At 49.8% G+C, this 13,034-nt stretch overlaps 4 protein-coding genes across 4 annotated transcripts; 1 reads left to right on the forward strand and 3 right to left on the reverse strand.

Annotated features, from left to right (window-relative positions):
- Positions 1 to 125: 125 nt before the first annotated feature.
- stm1 (uncharacterized protein) lies at positions 126 to 1,854 on the reverse strand (the record flags this gene model as incomplete). The annotated part of the gene is made up of 5 exons (XM_077804416.1): positions 1,520 to 1,854; positions 1,268 to 1,286; positions 1,008 to 1,178; positions 750 to 894; positions 126 to 684 (listed from the first exon to the last, which is right to left on the reverse strand). The coding sequence occupies exons 1-5, from the start codon at positions 1,538 to 1,540 to the stop codon at positions 126 to 128; spliced, it is 915 nt and encodes a 304-aa protein (XP_077660568.1). The 5' UTR covers positions 1,541 to 1,854.
- A 32-nt stretch (positions 1,855 to 1,886) lies between these two features.
- AFUA_3G10930 (bZIP transcription factor) lies at positions 1,887 to 4,306 on the reverse strand (the record flags this gene model as incomplete). Its single annotated transcript, XM_749433.2, has 4 exons — positions 1,887 to 2,889; positions 2,984 to 3,493; positions 3,544 to 3,760; positions 4,121 to 4,306. 4 exons carry the CDS (start codon positions 4,304 to 4,306, stop codon positions 2,588 to 2,590), a joined length of 1,215 nt encoding a protein of 404 aa, XP_754526.1. The 3' UTR covers positions 1,887 to 2,587.
- A 1,152-nt stretch (positions 4,307 to 5,458) lies between these two features.
- On the forward strand, positions 5,459 to 10,379 carry pex19 (putative peroxisomal membrane protein receptor Pex19; the record flags this gene model as incomplete). Its single annotated transcript, XM_749432.2, has 4 exons — positions 5,459 to 7,967; positions 8,022 to 9,267; positions 9,315 to 10,132; positions 10,272 to 10,379. The coding sequence occupies exons 2-4, from the start codon at positions 9,024 to 9,026 to the stop codon at positions 10,377 to 10,379; spliced, it is 1,170 nt and encodes a 389-aa protein (XP_754525.1). The 5' UTR covers positions 5,459 to 7,967; positions 8,022 to 9,023.
- Positions 10,380 to 10,660: 281 nt separating this feature from the next.
- AFUA_3G10950 (uncharacterized protein) lies at positions 10,661 to 11,754 on the reverse strand (the record flags this gene model as incomplete). The annotated part of the gene is made up of 2 exons (XM_749431.2): positions 10,934 to 11,754; positions 10,661 to 10,875 (listed from the first exon to the last, which is right to left on the reverse strand). The coding sequence occupies exons 1-2, from the start codon at positions 11,523 to 11,525 to the stop codon at positions 10,661 to 10,663; spliced, it is 807 nt and encodes a 268-aa protein (XP_754524.1). The 5' UTR covers positions 11,526 to 11,754.
- Between the last annotated feature and the right edge of the window lie 1,280 nt (positions 11,755 to 13,034).

A 13,034-nucleotide genomic window follows, 5' to 3' on the forward strand; every position in this document is an offset into this window, starting at 1 on the left:
GCCAATTTCCATAATCGCGTCAGACTCTCGGAGAGTTGAAAGGGGGCATCAGGTCCACATTCTCTTAGGCCAGTGAAACTAAACCATTCCCCCTCGTCCGGGCAACCGTCAAATGCTGGACAAACTTATTTGGCACCGAGGGAGGGGAAGTTCTTCTCGTCGACGGTGACGGGGGGAGCACCGCGCTGCTGCTGCTCACCACGAGGAGCACCGTTGCCACGGCCACCGCGACCACCACGGCCGCCACGTCCACCACGGCCACGGCCAGCGCTTCCACCACGGGGGGACTCGACGAAACGCATGTCGACCTCGAGGACGTTCTTCTCCTTGCGCTGCTTCTCGCGCTTGGCCTTCTCTTCCTTGCCTTTGATGTAGGCCTCCTCCTCCTCGGGGGTGCGCTTCAGCTCCTTGGCGTTGGCCCACTTCTTGTCGAGGTTGCTGCCCTCGTTGGGGGCGCGGATGGGCTTGGCGGCAAGGTCGCCCTGGGCGGCCTTCTCAGCAAGGTACTCGGCGTAAGTCTTGGTCTTTTCGGCGGGCTCAGCAGGCTCCTCGTTGGCGGGGGTCTGGGGTTCGGATTCGTTCTGAGCAAGATTCTCAGCGGCTCTCTCGTCATCCCAAGCCTTGTCACCAGCCTTGTCGCCAGTCTGAGCGCCCCAACCCTGGTTCACCTGCTTGCGGGTGTCACTGTTTTCAAGGAACGTGATCAGCTCCAATATTCTTCTGTTCCAATCGGGTGCTCAAATGCTTACACCTGGCCAGTGCGGGACTGACGATCGTTGCGGTAACGCTCACCACGGTCGCCACGAGCGTGGAAGGCACGGCGCTGAGGCTCCTTGCCCTCATCGAGAGGCTTCTCACGGTTGTTGCGGCTGCCGGCCTGACGGTCACGGAAAGCTATGAAGAGATCGGGATCAGTCGAAATTCGCCATCGGGCTGGTGTACGACCGAGTTCAAAACAATTCGGTCCACTGGAACTCTTTGTGACATAAAAGCAAGTAGACACATACCGGCCTCGTTGCCAGTGAAGCGACTGCCACGGCGAGCATTATTCTCATGAAGGTTGGGCTTGGTGGCAGGCTCCTTGGGAGCATCACGCTTGCCATGTCGGGGCGCAGGCCTGTCTACAGCCCGCGTAGGGGGTTCTGGCTCTCTGTTGGGGTCCAATTCAGGGTCATTGCCTGTGATCGCGTACGCGGCAGTGTTAGAAACCAGATGATGTAATCGTGATGCCGAGTATGGCACGGAGAGAGAGAAGGGGAGTAAATACCAAGAAGCTCGTAGAGGTTCTATTCAGATTGATGCCAACACCAGTTAGCCAATTGTTACTCTCTTGATTCCTCACGTGTTGTTTGCTTCTTTTTTTTTGGCCTGCCGAGTCGATCGATAGCTCGAACCGAACCCCACCCCAATTGGTTTCTCGTTTCTCAATTCGAACCGAAATGCAATTGAGGAGCGTCCCGATCGCAGATCGCATTGCAGCATGGCAATTTGAGAAGAATCACTCGTTTCGCACACATACCTTGGACCGGACGTCCGCCATGACGCCTGGTTTTATGAGGGGCCTTCCGGGGGAAGGCTCTCTATTACCGCGGCAATTCGGTAGAAGAAAAAAGGGGGGAGGAGTCGATCAAGGTGTAAACCTGGACGACTGTCTCGATACGCGAACCTCTCCTCAAGGGGATTGGGGAGAAGATAGGATAAGGTGGATGATGATGATGGGGATAGAAGGGAAGGGGTTGGGTGTGGTGATGCGAAGGGCTTCGGGGATGGAGGCAACGTTTGTGGTTGCAACGCACTAATCGGGTAAGGCGCTGATTGTTGCTAAGCGAAATCCGGCAAGCCGGGTTGTGATTGGCGGTAAGCTTCTAGGGCTTAGGGTATTGGCGTCACTTGCAGCTGCAGATGTCATCATACAAGTGAAAGGGCGTCAGCTCATTGTCGATGGACACGGCCGCACCGCTACGTCAATATTAACGTTACAGGATCAGATAGAGCTGTCATGTGGCCAGAGAAAGTTTCTTGATTTGAACTGTTGCAGTCTGGCCTTACCCTTCGACTTAAGTGCTCATTGGTGTTGCACACAGCACCTGCGCTACACTACAGGTGTTTTCCCCAGCAACCGAGGATCATCAAAGAACGCAATTAGAAGGACCATGATAGCGCGATCGTCAGGAACACAGTTAAATAGAAATATATATGTACTGGTAGTATGGAGTCGAGAGAAAATGCTGAATCATGCGGCAGACTTTGCAGCCAATATCAATAATCATTTACAACAAATCTGAACTTTTTTTGTCACCCTCTTGAAACATTCAAACTGAACAATTTCTTCTGCCCGTTTTTTCGATAAACAACAACCCAACAAAGAAAAGTGGTATCAACCGCGATGCCGAACGCCGGGCAATGCAACCGAATATGACAACTTTTATCTTCCGAATCCGTGGACCAGAGACGTCATGTATGAATGCAGGAAAGGACATGCCGTGAGATAATCGTTACTTGCCTCCCTTTTTGTGATGCTTTTCATTTGATACATATGCGAATTAGTAGGCCGTAACAGGAAAACAAATGAAGTGGACAGCGACGCTTAATGACGAGAATGGTTTTGCTCATAACTAAAGGGAGTCTGAAAATGCATGCTGGCGCTCAATCCGAACGGATCAGCGTCCAGCATGGGTTCGTAATTGCCGAGTAGGTGATTTGTGGCACCGTACGCTCCATTGGATCCTTCCCCAGCATGCGGATTGAAATTGGCCAGTTGAGGACCTAGCGAATGAGAGCCGGGAGGGACAGAAGTAGTAGCGGCATTGAATCCGGAGACGTAGGGAGGCGCATCAACCGACTCATGTTCTTCGTCGATCATGTCTGCCTGGGCATCATATTCCTGTTCTACAGGGGAAAGTATGAGTACACGAAATCACTTCTGTAAGGAAAACAATGAAAAAAAAAAAAGGCAAAGCGACGGTAACGAAGGTCAGCTTACCCAACTGATCGTAATGTTTCTGGAAAGGCGATGGATAATACGCAGCAGAGGGCACGCGGGAGACTCTGGGACCCGGGCCACCTGACACAGCCGATTTGGGATCAGTCGACTCGGGCTGACCGATGCTTATCGGGGGAGATGTCTGACTCATATTCCTAGAATGGAGGTTCAGTTGAGACCGCGCGTGCTGGGCTTGTTGCGCGTCCATCCCGTTCGGCGACATGGCTCCTTGGAATGCAAAACCGGGAGACTTGGTATGCGAAGGGGACGACACGTGTGATGAGGGAGTGGCCTGGAACTGAGGTGAAGGAATGCCGTATGTCCCATCACGCGACATGGCGAACGGCTCCCCTTTAGGGGCAATCCCGGCTGGAAGTCTCTGGGCCGCGGTTCGGTTGACCGCCGCTCGGTCCAGTGTTGACGGGGGTTTGGCGGCCATGATGTTGGGTTTAATTGGTGCTCCTGGCGGAGCACCGGCCTTGAGTCGCAACTCGGCTTGGACATCAATGCCTAGTGTGGTTATTAGTAAAGACCGGAGGAGACAAATATAGTCGCCGTACCCTTCTCTAATAAGATCCTCTCCAATAAAGAATTCTTATATCGAAGCATCAAGCACTCATCGGCAGCTGTACGATGATTCTGCTGCAGAGTCTGCAGTGTTTCTTCATTGCGCTTGATTGTGGTTTCAAGTTGACGGATGTACTCTGTGCGACGTTCTCGGAAAGCAGCCTGAGCTTGTCTGTTACGTTGCTTACGTTCCTCCGAGGTGGCATAGATCTGGATTAACCTGTTAGAACACGAGGAACCAATCAAAAGAAAGAGTTGAGAATCAAGATAAGGTGAAGCAAAAATAGAAAGACTATAAGGCTAAGAAAAAGGTAAACAGGGGGGAAGGCAAAGATAAGGGATGATCAATCATGATGATAAATGATAAAGCGAACTTTAGTGCGGGGCCCCAGATTTGAACACAGACACATGGGAAAAGCACACCACATTTAACGCAGGAACAAGAGAAAAAGATGTAGATAAGATCTCTCATGCGTCAAGGGCTAATGCTAAGCCTTTAAACAGGAAAACATAGATAACCATAAAAACCGGCAACAAAAAAAACGTGGTCAAGTGTAAGGATTTACGTACGGGTTTTCTTCCACCTTTTCGCTTCTGTGTCTGGGCTACGTCCTGCGTTGGAACTTCACCCTCTGCTTCAGGCGTTGACACTGATGAACTGGTCGATCCCTCGGGCAAGGGTTCTGACTTAGGCACGACCGAATCCGTGGCCGTGTCATTGTGATTTGAATTTGAGGTCTCGACCATAGAGACCATTTGTAATTATAGCGACGATGCGCCTGTTGCCTTCCTTCTCTTGTATCGTTTGTGATCTTCCCTCCTTCCCCGCCTACTTAGCCAGGCGAAAGAGGAAGATACCAAAATGAGAGAAAAAGATAATGAAGTATGTATGTGATGGCGCTATCAACCCCGATTGCGACGAACCGGAGCTGATGGACTTGATCGCTGAAAGCCGCGCTTAGGCGGAAAATAGATAATGTAAAAAAGAAAAGGAAATAATAATAATAATAATAATAAAATATATAGAAAAAAGCCCGGTATGGAGATAAAGATCTCGAATCCTGTAGGGCTATCGATCAAACGCTGGAGACGCGCGGCTGTTGCGGATGGTAGTCAGGTTGGAAGAGCCTAAGTCGATATGTGACATAAAGGAAATTGACGATGGGATAAGAGATACAGCACGATTGCTAAACGGTTAGATTGAGGATGGTAAGAGGAGGAGGAAAAGGGAGTGATGGTGGGAAGATGTGAGGTAAAACTATTTACTAACAAGAAAAGGGATCTTATAATTAGTTTTGTTTCTAGTGACTTGGGGCAAGAGTTCAAAAGAAGAAGAAAAAGCCCACTTCGTCGTTTTGAATCCAATTGTTGATTGATGGAGGCACCCAGCGAGGAGTAAAAAAGAGGAGGAAAAAAAAAAAAAAGAAAAAAAGAAAAGGCGGAAAAAAGCGACTTGCCCGTGGTGGACACCGGAGACAGCCTCTTGGCTCAAACAGACCGCGATAGCCTGAGATGTCATGCTATGAACTCGCTTTCTTTTTTTTTTCTACTTAATTAAACCATTAATCCCCTCGGTCTGTCTAACTCGGCAAACAGGTTATTTCCCCTCGTTCTGTCAATCTAGTGAATGCTGAGAATCCTCGACTTTCGCTTTACTTCTCTTACTTCTCTGTCGGCGGACCGAAGGTATCGACCCACCGAGACAGCCTGATTCATCACACCAGCCGAAGATCCGCCAGGGCACGGTCAAGAAAGAACAATGTGAACAACGTCGGCCGTCAATTGTCAGTCGTCAGTCGTCAGTGTGTGCCCCTCGAGGTTGTGCCCCTGCGGATTTTGTTGGTCCGTCTAAGTCACCCCTCCACGCCATGTCCCAATGCAGGCAACAGGTGGACTTAGCCGTGACAGGAGATCCATTTCCATTACCAAGAGAGTATCCATGCTATTTCTCGGTAAACAGCAGATAGAAAGCTGCTCAGGTTCTGAGATATTAATGTTGCCGTCGTAACTACTAGGTCCATAGTATCTTAAAGCAACATTTTCATCCTTTTCCCACTTCGCTACACATCTCATCTTGATGAGGTGATTCTCAGGTAGGTAGATTAGTTGTCCGCGGAGAAGCCATGATGAATGAAGAACGGATAGGCCAATACAATCTTGTTACCACTATTACAGCCATACCGTATTTCCTCCATCCTCTCAGATTTCTGATGCTGGAAAACTCTGCTCAGGTGTCCCTGGTACGCCTCTCGCTTAAAGTCCATTCTGAATTCTTACTTGTGATGGATATTGTCACACTCGAATTTTCACTCCCAACAAATCAAGTTGGCCTACACAAACTAGGATTGCTGGATTGTAGCCTAGCAGGCACTATGGCATGGTTCTTATGTACGATGTACGGAGTACAGCACGGACGAGACTCGCCGATGCCGGCTTCCATCGGCTCACAGTAGAGAGGACCGTGGATGTGCAGTTCTGGAACGTCAAACAAGACATAACGACCCATCAGGACGCTCGACTAAATTACCCTATGAGGCTATGAGTACTTAATCCTAGTGGAAGCATTGTTGCCTCTATTGATTCTGGGGGATGGCACATGACTTTCCGCGGCGGGCCAAGTTACCTCAAAAACTGTTACTGTCACATAGGAGACCTCCGGAATGCCTGGCACCCTGGCACTTCCCGCAAGAAGAAAGGAGACACGTCCCTTGTATCCCTGTCGCCTATCATCATCTATCTAGTCTTGAAGAGGCTTAGCCGAAAACCAACGACACAGGCAAGGAGCGACATCACGAGGATCAGCCACGGGGCACATCATCTGATGATCTGAGCTTTTCCCTGCACTCTTGGCAAACAGTCAGGGGATGAGGGGTGTCTATTACGTGGGGTAATCTCGCAGCTAGCTCGCTAACAGGATGCCAGTGAGGTATTGTGGTCGACTCACCATGATCTGTGTCCGTTATGGACCTTGATGAAACTGAAGTATATGATCGTCAAGATATCAATTCTATGTATACTCCGTCCAGATTTTGCGATTCCTCTGGTATCTAACATCTCCAGAAACTTTTAAAAAGGGAGATTGTTACTGAGTCCAACGACTTTACTCGGCGTTAGACTACACCGTGCGAAAAGGACTCTACTGTGTTACCCCTTTTCGATAAAGGGCTCTTGTTTTTTCATACTACTAATATCCCTTTAGTGAATCGATTCTTTCCTGAAATGCCTTCGAAATGAGGTCGGACCTTGCCATTTCTTCTACCAACGTAGGGCTCTTGGAACATCATCTCGACTATGGAGTAATCAGATCTGCCCTTACTGTTCAGAATGACAGGCCTTTGGAGAATGCTCGATATGTCTTGCAACTGGACAGAGGACAGAGCAGCTAATACAACGATGGCCCTCATACCACATAATATAAGCATGCACACACAACCGAATTTGTCTTACCATCAGACCTCTTGCCTCTCCCCTGTTTATCTCGCCACATCAGCTGATGGTCACGGGGGAACAGATGGATACAACAGGACAGGAATAGATGTATTTGCCGTTAGTGCCAAGAGAGATGGTAGCAGTAGTGCCAAAAAGGCCAAAAGAAGTTGCCATATCTCCCGACCTTAAATCAAACTGTGAAGACACTTGCATGATACTTACAATGTGCAAGAATTGCTTGGGCTTTTCTGGGGTGTCAGGGGTCAGTGCCTGGACTACAGGACATCCAAAGTCATGTCAATCAGATACATTCTGCCTCTTCATTTCCAGAGGTATACACGATAAAGCCCTTATCGATATTGTCCCCATCGCTTCTACTCCGTACGATCTTTATCTCCACGCGGACGGACTTGGAGGCCCCTGAACTGCTCCAATCCGAGCTTCGTCCGGATACCCGCAAGTCAGAAGATCGAAGAGTCTATCTCATATTGGATTGCTTCGCTGTATTCTCCTGATTGAAAAGGAGAAATACTCAAGAGCCGATATCCACTTGTAGGAAAACTAAGATTTGGAACTAGCTCGACTGTATGGCTTGTTTGGGACATGAAGCGAGACTCTTATGGCATTCATGGGTAGACTCGCTCACACACTATGATAGGTGTTGTCGCTATGTGGTTCTCAAGATCTCCTATCAAGTCTACATCCGTGGGACAGCAAATGGATGACGACCTTAAGATGTACCAACGCATGTAGAGAGGCTCGAAAAGCTACTAAGGTTGTAAAGCTATTAGATTATTGCTCGACTCATTTGATGTCACCGGGCCCGAGGATAGATAATGATGCCTCGTGCCTCATTGATTATGGGAGAGTATGTTGACCTTTCTGCATTATAACCTAGTCTATCGGCTGCACAAACCCGTCGTAGCATTTGTCTTGTGGTGCCTGTTTTTGACACTAGCATACTGAATGCCAGATTATACATACTGTGGTCTGTGTTCCGATTTGGTCTTCCTCTGGTACTACCATCTACTTACATGAGAAGCCCATCAGATATCAAGCCCAACCACATCATGTTCGGTATCGCTGATGATTCGTTTTCGGCGACTGGAAGAGCAGGAGCTCACTCTTCTTGCCCGAGGAAAGAGCTAGACCGGAGAATCATCTACGTCTCCCGGGAACTCAGAATGCCAAGGGTATGGAGCGCTCCAGTCCTCTGTGACTTTGGCTCTGGAGTTTCCAGTGGCATAGAGCACTCGGAAGATATTCAACCTAATATATATCGCACACCTGAGGTGATTGTGGAAGTCCCCTGGACGTACAGTGTCGATGTATGGGACGTGTGATGTATGGTAAGACAATAGGCTCGATCATACGGGGGGCAGCAATGTTCTGAAAATTATATCACACATTTGGGACATCTTCAAAGGCGAGTCCTTTTTCACTGGCCATAACCCGGAACTTCGGACGAGCTCACCTCGTTGAGATTTTAGTCTTCTGGGGCTCTGGCCGCTCAGTCTCCTGGCTCAAGGGATGTTGAGCCACAGATTGTTCCATCAACGGTAAGACAACTTGCTTTCTGGAGATTCCACTATCAACTCATCTTCCAGGCGACTTTTCTGCTGGAATCGCATTACAAGAGCGGATTATGCTCGAGGAGAGGGAAAACATTCTTGCGTGAGAGGACAAAGAGAGATTTCTAATTTTGCAGTGGGAGCAGGGGAAGCGTAGCTCGGCTAAAGAACAGAAGAGGACGAGCGGGTTCGCAAGAATACATGAGAGTGTATAAGATGCTCAACTCCTCCTCAGAGCGTTGTAAGGCCGATTTGAAGAGACAGTGTTTAGCACACACACGGAGTGCTCCGTAGTACAGAGTACAGTACTGGCGATGCCGCGGCGATCGGCTTTCGGTTCCCCGCCAAAAGAGACCCCAACATTTCTTCTTCACATGCGTGCGTCTGCCAAACTCCCCTTTCACCACAGCGCTGGTCTCTCCTTTCCAGTCATTTCCTCAGAATTGTTCAGGAGTATATGACTTTCAGACATAATGGACTCCTCATCACCGAATACCAGTGCAGGCGTCACTAAGCAACAACATGAGGAGAGCCCAGCCGCCCCCGCAGCGATCTCTCCCGACCAACCGACCCGAGCTCCTACAACCAGCGCAAGCTCGCCTGGGGTTGAGAAACCCACGGCGACAGCGACGGAGGCACCAAAAGAAGCCGTTTCCTCAAAAGCAATCGCGGAAGATGCCGACGAGGACGAAGATTCGGAGTTTGACGATTTAGACGGTACCACACGCCACCACTGCATATCGGACCATAGCTGACCTGACCAGACGTCCTGGATAACTTCTCCAAACCCACACCCCAGCCAAGCACAAGCGCACCCCCACCTGCAACCGCACCAGCCTCCGCGACTGAAGACTTCGACGAAGACGCCTTCATGCGCCAGCTCGAACAGGACATGGCGAAGATGATGAACCACGCCGCGCAGGAGTCTGGAGCGCCAGATCACAAGGAGTTCGAGAATGCGATCAACCAGGGGGCCGACGCGTTCACGAAGCAGCTTGAGGAGAGCGGGATTCCGCCTGGTGACTTTTTGAAGCAGCTGCTGGCGGATGTCATGGCGGAAGAAGGAGAGAGCGCTGGCGCTGCTGCCGGTGCAGGCGCACGCGTGGGCCCGAGTGCCGGTGGATCGTCCGGGTCTGCGACTGGTGCTGAGAAAGCGACTGCGCCAGAGTCCTTCAATGATGCCATTCAGCGGACGATTAATCGGATGAAGGAGTCTGGTGATAAGGCTACGGCGGCGGCAACGGAGGACGGGGGGATCTCGGAGGACATGCTGATGCAGCTGCTCAAGGGGTTGGAGGCGGGGGTCGGGAACGGGGGCGATGATCTCGATCTCACGCAGATGATTGCCGGTGTGATGGAGCAGTTTTCCAATAAAGAGATGCTGTATGAGCCGATGAAGGAGTTGGATGCGAAGTGGGGCCCCTGGTTGAAAGAGAATAAGGGCAAGGTTCCTGCGGAGGATATGAAGAGGTACGAAAAGCAGGCTAAGCTCGTGACTGAGATTGTGGCCAAGTTCGAGGAGGAAGAGTATACAGATGAAGATCCGAAGTATCGGCAGGCTGTGTGGGAGAAAATGCAAGAGGTGTGTTTTTTTTTTTTTTTCTTTTTCTTTTTCTTTTTCTTTTTCTTTTTCTTTTTCTTTTTCTTTTTCTTTTTCTTTTTCTTTTTCTTTTTCTTTTTCTTTCTTTTTCTTTGCCCGACATCATGCTCATACCTTCTAGATGCAAGCGCTGGGTAGTCCCCCGGAAGAACTTGTCGCGAATCCCTGGCCGGAGGATATGGCAGGCGACGGGTCTGGGGCATCTTTACCTGACTGTCCCCAGCAGTAAGGTTGGCGTCTAAGAGCCTATGTTAGCGGGTATGGTGATTGCTTGAGGCTTCGATGCGATGGTGTCTGGTTTAGATACGATACCATCTATTATTGGCATGTTCTGTACATTTAACCACGTCGATACCCTATTTACATCAATGAATATACGGCCTCTGCCGATAGATCTATGCAGCAACCAGCCTCTCAGGATCCCTGAGTCCGGGAAAAGGTCTCTGCACCAACGCCAGATATCCGTCCAAACGCCAGCAATGCATGCTAAAAAGGCCGCCGCCAAAATCCTCATCCACTCGACATGTCCATGTCCTGGCTCTGCGGTCCTTGATCAGCCAAACTCATGAAAATATCATCATACTCCTCCTCATCACTGAACGAGGAATTCGCCTCATGCGTTCTGCCCGTATTCTCGAATGGCACATGCGCCATCTCCAACAGTGCAGATTCCATAGCCTGCTCCTCAGACACGTACTCATCCAATGCACGCACATCCGCATCATCTATACACTGTCAGATTCCTTCCTTGCATTTTCTGCGCCCTCGAGAGGAGCAACATACCAATACCATCCATTTCCTCCCCTGCGTCCTCATTCAGCTGATACGCCTCCATGAGCCCATCGGCCCGCCTCCGCATCAGTTCTCCCCACTGCTTCTGCTCCGCCACATGCTCCATCATCATCAGCTGCTCGCCACGGTTCTCGAAGCGCTTCGCGTCGCGGTCAGCCCTGATTCGTTTTAAAAAGACAGCCCGTCGTGCGTCGCGCGCGGATGGTGAGGCCGAGGTGGCGTATGTGCGGGAGACATTATTGAGAGGGTTGGCGAGGGCTGCGTAGCGCTGTGCGTAGGTGGGGGAGGAACTGGAACGCGGGGAGAAAGGAATAGATTTTGTGGTCGTGCAAGTGGTAGAGTTGATGTTTTCAGTAGAGAAGGAGAATTTGTGTGCTTGGGTTGATTCCGAGTTTGCTCGGTCTGTGTCGCTTGTTGCGCGACGTTCGGTATCTGCTGTTGATGTGGAGGAAACTCCGTTCATTGGCCGTGCGGAGACAAGCGTCGAGCTGCGCGGCGACAATGGAGACGGATGCATTGGTGTGTAGTGCGAGCAGGACGCTTGGAAGGCGTAGGACTGTGCTGGTGGGATTGCTGCGAACATGGTAACTAGATGTATGAGAAGTGGAGGTTTGGATGTTGGCTGGTCCAAGTATGATCGGGTCAATTGCTGCTCTTCAATGAAGGCCAATGCTCCGAAATAGCGATTGATTATGGGAGTCAATGGTAGCAAATATCTATTGTGAAGTCATGGTGCTTATCTGGAGATTAATATCGTTGCTCTGTTATCATGCTCTCAGCCACCGTCGCGTCGATAGAGAACCGGGAATTCCCCAAAATATGGAGTAACTGTCTCGATAATGCTAAAATCGCGCGTCTCTGCACGTCACGCGACTTGGTGCAAACGCTAATCTGTATTAGGAAATATAGCATTCCTCAGGCTGCAAGATTACTTATACGCAACTATGTAGAATTGAAAATGCATCAAGATGTCAGTGATGTGCAGGGCTCCGTTGTATACATCCCATCCCATCAATCACAGGAAAGACGCGCCGCTGCTGATCGTTCGAATGAATCATTTATGATGGGACGAGAGATCATGCAGTTCTCAAGTAGAAGTCTATGTACGCATTGTCAAATCATCTACCTCGTGATATCAACACAATAGGTTGGGCATTTTCATGATTAGAGCAGCATTTTCTACCCAATAACAATCATAAATCACAGACAAGATCAAATTCATCATCATAAGGGATCGTCGTCTGAGCTATCGGTCCTGCAGTCGTATCACTTGCCGAGTCCGGATGGTTGATGCCAGCCGCCATGGCCTGCGCCGTTGATACTGACATGCATCTTTCTAGATCGACGTCAATTCATGGCATGTCTTCCCCTGAGCAAAAAGTTCAACGTACTCAGCTGATCCTGACAATCCTGCAGCGAGAAGGACGCCGATCGGTCTGTATTCGCGATCTGTATCAAGCCCAGTCAGAGACAAAGACAATCCGTTTTGGCTATCGATGGGATATACCTTTTGGCACGAATCAAATTGCTCATTGCAGCTGTAAAGCACGAATGTTCATCAGCATTTTTGTCTACCTGGTTGACACTGGATCAGAAGGACCTTCGTTGAGCAGCAGACTCGAAATCGGTCTGCATAACAACTCATTAGCATGACCGGGGCTTCACAACCGCAGCATAACGCAAAAGCAGAACATACAAAAGTGTTCCCACTAACACCATACGGTCTCTCAGAATCCCCAGTACTCCTCACCTATAGAAGACAGCGTCAGTCTCGCGCCAAACAGCACGTGTAACCGCAGTCAAAACAACTCACCGCAGGCGCGGCACCACCCAACGCCCCCGCAAAGTACTATCATCAACGAATACTATTAGCCACCCAGCCTAAATCTCCAAGCAGAGGGATGAAAGGCGTAACCCGAACCTGTAGATCCTGTCGTCTTGCTAAAGGTGGTGGCGCTGCCGCCTCATATACTACACCTGAGGGGTCATGTCTTGACGCCGCCACCCCTTGAATCAGAGCAAACGATGACCAGAGACAGACAAGACAGCTGGTCTGAGCGAACAGACAGAGCAAGGAGATTGGTGCTCTCAT

Source organism: Aspergillus fumigatus, chromosome 3 (genome assembly GCF_000002655.1).
Source record: "Aspergillus fumigatus Af293 chromosome 3, whole genome shotgun sequence".
Lineage (NCBI taxonomy): Eukaryota > Fungi > Ascomycota > Eurotiomycetes > Eurotiales > Aspergillaceae > Aspergillus > Aspergillus fumigatus.